This window comes from Nannospalax galili, unplaced genomic scaffold (genome assembly GCF_000622305.1).
Source record: "Nannospalax galili isolate Female #2095 unplaced genomic scaffold, S.galili_v1.0 scaffold517, whole genome shotgun sequence".
Classification (NCBI taxonomy): Eukaryota; Metazoa; Chordata; class Mammalia; order Rodentia; family Spalacidae; genus Nannospalax; species Nannospalax galili.
Genome location: NW_008340098.1, coordinates 244,780 through 250,226, shown reverse-complemented (window position 1 = coordinate 250,226; position 5,447 = coordinate 244,780). Strand labels below are relative to the sequence as shown.

General features: G+C 52.8%; 1 protein-coding gene across 2 annotated transcripts in view; it reads left to right on the top strand.

Annotated features, from left to right (window-relative positions):
- Positions 1 to 711: 711 nt before the first annotated feature.
- Positions 712 to 5,447, top strand: part of Kif3c (kinesin family member 3C) — a 50,225-nt gene continuing 45,489 nt past the window's right edge. For both annotated transcript variants that reach the window (XR_003849826.1, XM_008834992.3), the window contains exon 1: positions 712 to 3,053. Coding sequence is in view for 1 of the 2 variants with exons in the window: in XM_008834992.3 (XP_008833214.1) it covers positions 1,509 to 3,053 (1,545 nt within the window). In the remaining variant the exon portion in view is untranslated. The remainder of the gene's footprint in view (positions 3,054 to 5,447) is intronic.

The following is a 5,447-nucleotide window of genomic DNA, read 5'->3' as shown; positions in this document are numbered from 1 at the left end:
GGAGGTGCTTGTACTGCCCAAGTGATAGGACAATAGGTACAGAAAGTGACAAGATACCTGGACAAAGGCACAAAGATGCAACATAGCAAAGTCAGTTAAGAAAGGCAAACATTGTCTATTATAGAATTCATGAGAAGGCTCCAGCTCCTAGAATGGGCCTGGCACTCAGCAGGCACTAGAAGAGTGTGACAGTGTGACTGTCAGGAATATAGACTGGATCAGAGTAGTAGAGGTGAGGCTGGGAGGTCAGAGAAGGCCATAGGGGGAGTGGACAAAGCCAGGGCCCATGTGCAGGCACTCAGAGAGCTGGAAATCAGTTGAGTTGTGCTTCCAGCAGCGTGAAAAGGAAGGCCAGGAATAAACCAAGGTAGGGAGAGGAAAGGACAGAGCTCAGTTAATATTTAGGAGTTAAGCTCCAGGCCTGGTGACACCCTGAAGGGAGGCCCATGACATGTTCCCATCTGCAGGAAAAAGGCAGGAGCAACGGGAGACCGAGGATGCTGGCTGCAGAGAGTACAGGCGTGGGTGGTGCAACCTCAGCAAACACCCTTGAGGGTTGCATGCGGTAGAGGGAGGGGCTCTGGTTTGGAAGACTGGAGAAGGCATTAGAAACCTGCCAGAACTGGGTTAACAAAGGCAGGACTACATCTCCCATCATGCTCAGGCTCAGTGGGGTGACGGCGGGCGGTGGCTTCGCTGCATCCGACTGGTGGGCACAGGACCTGAGTGGGCACCCGAGCCTGTCATCCCTGAGGGGTCGGCGGGGTGCAGACGGCGATGCACCCCTGTCCCTCGCCTACCGGCCGCGCGCGGCTAGCGTCTCCCATCCCGCGGCCCCGCCCCTTGCCCCACCCCAGCCGGGGGACCTAGCCCCGGCCGCTGCGCAGCGGCGGCCGCAACAGCACTCTCGCCGCCGCTGCTCCGCCCCATCCCCTTCTGTTTTTCTCTCATTCTCCGGTGGCGGCGACAGGGAAGGCGGAGGAGAGGCTGCAGCAGCCGGCGCTGCCTGCAATGAATGATCCCCCAGCTGGGAGGGAGGACTCCAGGTGAGCCTCTGCCCTCCGAAGGACCGGGACCCCCCGGCCGCCCAGGACTCGCAGCCCCCGCCATGGATCCCTAGAGGAAGACGAGAAGGGGGAGGAGAAGACAGCTCTGCCGCCCACCCCCATCTCATTTTCCTCTTCCTTTATCTCATTGTTGCCGAAGCTGTTTACAGCAGCGCTCCCTCTTGCCCCAGCATGGGGCGGGCTCTGGGCACTGCCCTTCGGCAGACGCTGCTAGTGCAGTTGCCTGGGGATTCTGCCTAATTCTACCTCCCCAGCCGGTGCACGGAGGACCTGAGAGCTGTGGAGGCCGGGACTGCAGCAGCCTCGGGGCCACCTCCCAGCATCCCCACCCTAGGAGGCTGCATGCGGATTGAAGAGCAGCGCCTGGGGGCTGGGCGGGCCTTGCTGATCCGGACCTAGGACTAGGACCGGAGGACCAACCGGGAAGGACAGTGCAGCAAGATGGCCAGTAAGACCAAGGCCAGCGAGGCCCTGAAGGTGGTGGCCCGGTGCCGCCCCCTCAGTAGGAAGGAAGAGGCTGCTGGTCATGAGCAGATTCTGACCATGGACGTGAAACTGGGCCAGGTGACTCTGCGGAACCCCCGCGCGGCACCTGGGGAGCTGCCCAAGACCTTTACTTTTGATGCTGTGTATGATGCCAGCTCCAAGCAGGCAGACTTGTATGATGAAACCGTGAGGCCCCTGATAGACTCAGTGCTTCAGGGTTTCAATGGCACCGTGTTTGCCTATGGACAGACAGGCACTGGCAAGACCTACACCATGCAGGGGACCTGGGTGGAGCCGGAGCTCCGCGGGGTCATCCCCAACGCCTTTGAGCACATCTTCACACACATCTCCCGCTCCCAGAACCAGCAGTATCTGGTTCGGGCCTCCTACTTAGAGATCTATCAGGAGGAGATTCGAGACCTGCTCTCCAAGGAGCCAGGCAAGAGGCTTGAGCTGAAGGAGAATCCCGAGACAGGCGTCTACATCAAGGACCTCTCCTCCTTTGTCACCAAGAATGTCAAGGAGATCGAGCATGTGATGAACCTGGGGAACCAGACCCGGGCTGTGGGCAGCACCCACATGAATGAGGTCAGCTCCCGCTCCCATGCCATCTTCGTCATTACTGTGGAGTGCAGTGAGCGTGGCTCAGATGGCCAGGACCATATCCGAGTAGGCAAGCTCAACCTAGTAGACCTGGCTGGCAGTGAGCGGCAGAACAAGACAGGCCCCAACACACCTGGAGGGCCAGCCACACAGTCCACAGCTGGTGGTGGCAGTGGAGGTGGCAGTGGTGGTGGTGGTGGCAGCAGTGGAGAGAGGCCTAAGGAAGCCTCTAAAATCAACCTTTCACTGTCTGCCCTGGGCAATGTGATTGCTGCTCTGGCTGGCAACAGGAGCACTCACATTCCATATCGGGACTCCAAACTGACCAGGCTGCTCCAGGATTCACTAGGGGGCAATGCCAAAACCATCATGGTGGCCACATTGGGGCCAGCTTCTCATAGCTATGATGAGAGCCTCTCCACACTACGGTTTGCAAACAGAGCCAAGAACATCAAGAACAAACCCCGGGTGAATGAGGACCCCAAGGACACCCTGCTTAGGGAATTCCAGGAGGAGATAGCCCGCCTGAAGGCCCAGCTGGAGAAGAAGGGGATGCTAGGGAAGCGGAGGAAGAGCAGCCGCAGGAAGAAGGCTGTGTCAGCCCCAGCAGGGTACCCAGAGGGGCCTGTGATCGAGGCCTGGGTGGCTGAAGAGGAAGATGACAACAATAACAATCACCGCCCACCCCAACCTATCCTGGAATCAGCCTTGGAGAAGAACATGGAGAATTACCTGCAGGAACAGAAGGAGCGGCTGGAGGAGGAGAAGGCCGCTATCCAGGATAACCGCAGCCTAGTGAGCGAGGAGAAACAGAAACTTCTGGAGGAAAAGGAGAAGATGCTGGAGGATCTGCGGCGGGAACAGCAGGCCACAGAGTTGCTTGCTGCCAAGTACAAGGTAAGGACCCCAGAGGCGCTCCAGCACAAGAAAGATCCCTGAAAGGGTCTTGGCTGGTAGGCTCTCCTTTGAGGGTCTGTGAGTTGGTCTGGAGTGTTCCTCCAGTCAAGCAAATCACTGTGATACTTGGGTAGCCAGGCTTTCTTACATGCATGCACACACACCAAGCAAAGTGGGCAGGTGGTGTTGGGTCAGTGGACTTGGGATGGTCTGACCTGCCACTGTCCATCTTTGCAGGTGGATCAGCTAGGTCTGTGAGAAGGCCAGGCAGGACTCTCTTTTGTGAGGTGGGTCTTCACTCCTGCACAGTCTCCTCCCCTGATTCTTTCTGTCTCTGCAGCATCTTCAGACCTCACATCATATTAATAGTATCTGACATTCAGATAGCACTTCACAGTTTACAAAATACTACACTTGTATCATCTTATCTGATCTTTCAGTAACCATTCCACATAGTGGTTTTTAAATCCTCATCTTACAGGCAAAGAACTAAGGCTCAGAAAAATGACAGTACCAAGATTCCATTGTACAAAGTAGCAGAGCTGAACTGCAACTCAAAGACGTCATGCTTTTAGTTCTTCAGTGGCAAGCTGGTCCATGAGTAAATCCTGCTTCCTATGAAAATGGCCTACTGGGTGGTGCAGTGCCAGGCCTATTCCTTGGTGTCATTCCTTGGAGATTTGGGTTTTCATGCAAGACGCAGAATGGAAAGAGCACTGGGCTCTATTCTAGAGATTTAGAGTCTAGGCCTCTCTGGACTACAGCTCGTTGAATAAGCTGCCATGTTTCTCTCCCTTTCCTCATGCTTCAGTTTCCCTTTTTATAAAATAAGTTAGCTGAGGAGAATGGTGAGGCTCTACCGTGACCTGTATTAGCCTGAGGGAAAAAGCCAATGGCCTACACAATCAGGCCCCTTCTCAGTTATATCCAGTTCTCCATTGCCCTGAGATGTCAGGGCATCAGCAGCTTCCTGAGCTGTCCCTCGGGAACCTCTAGACCTAAGTGGAGCTAAGCTGCTAAGCCAATCATAGACCTGTTAAATTTCTTCTTCATCTTCATTATTTTTTAGACAGAATCTTGTGCATCTCAGGCTGGCCTAGAACTGGCCACGTAGCTGAAGATAACCTTGTCCTTGTTACCCTCCTGCCTCCATCTCCTGAGTGCTAGTCTGACAGGCGTATACTATCATGACTGGTTTATACAGTGTTGGGGGTTCAACCCCAGAGCTTTGTCCATGTTAGGCAAATACTCTATCAACTGAGCTACATCTCCAGACCCCTGTTAAATTTCAATGCTACAGATTCCTAGAGCCTTCACTACTGGGGGTTGGGGGAAGGACATGGGGAATCATGAGCTTTTGGGGAAGAACAAAACATTGTCATTTCTCATTTCTTAAAGGTAAGAATGTGGGCTGGGATTAGGGAAGCCCAGCCCTCAGCCACTGGAAGAGTAACAGCCAAGCCATGTGCATTGTCTATGTTCTCAGATTGTGCTGCTGCACCAGAGGCTCTGGCTTGGTGTGTTTAATATTTAATTTACTCGTGGAGGCACTCAACCTGTTATACTGAGCTCTTTCCTCAAGGGAAGGATAAGGGTTCTGGCACTGCTAGAGCCATCTTGAAAGAAACAGGATGTTAAAGGCAGAGCAGTTAGTCCAGTCCAGTTTAGCAGGGAGAGAATCTAGGCTCGTGTTGTTGCCTGGGAAATCTTAGCTGGCCCATCAGTCATTGATTTCACTTCCAAGGCATCTTTTGCTCCCTTCAGCTGGGAAGCAGTGAAGGTAATGGAGGCTAAAAATGGAGGAGAGTGCAGATGGATACCTCAAAGCTTCTTGTTATTGGGAACTGGCGGGCATCTCTCAGTATGATTGTTTGGACCTAAGGAAATAAAAGAACACAGGTAATAGGACAGTCAGGAGATTGGGGTGAGGCCATGCACTGTAGCATGGAGCTGGAGACCCAGCTACTTGGACACTTGAGGCAAGAGAATAGCTGGAGGCCAGGAGTTGAGGCTAGCCTGGGCAGCATGGCAAGAGCCTGTTTCTAAAATAAATAAACAAGCAAGCAAATCAAGCAATCAAAAGATCAGGGTGGCCAGTACTGGAATTCTTGCACCAGAGATGTAGCACATACAACATCACAGTCTTATTGTTGGTAGGGGCCTTGGGATACTGGTGTGGGGTTGGCTCAGGGCCACACTGGCAACTTGAGCAGAACCCAGCCTTTTCATGTGCAGTTTAACTTCTTTCTACTGTTACCTACATTCCTGATATAGGAATTTTGGTGGTTTTTTTTTTTTTTTTTTTTTTTTTTTTTTTTTTTTTTTTTAAAAAAAAAAAAAAAAAAAAAAAAAAAAAGAGGACGATAAATCTTTCACTGTGATATATCAAAATAA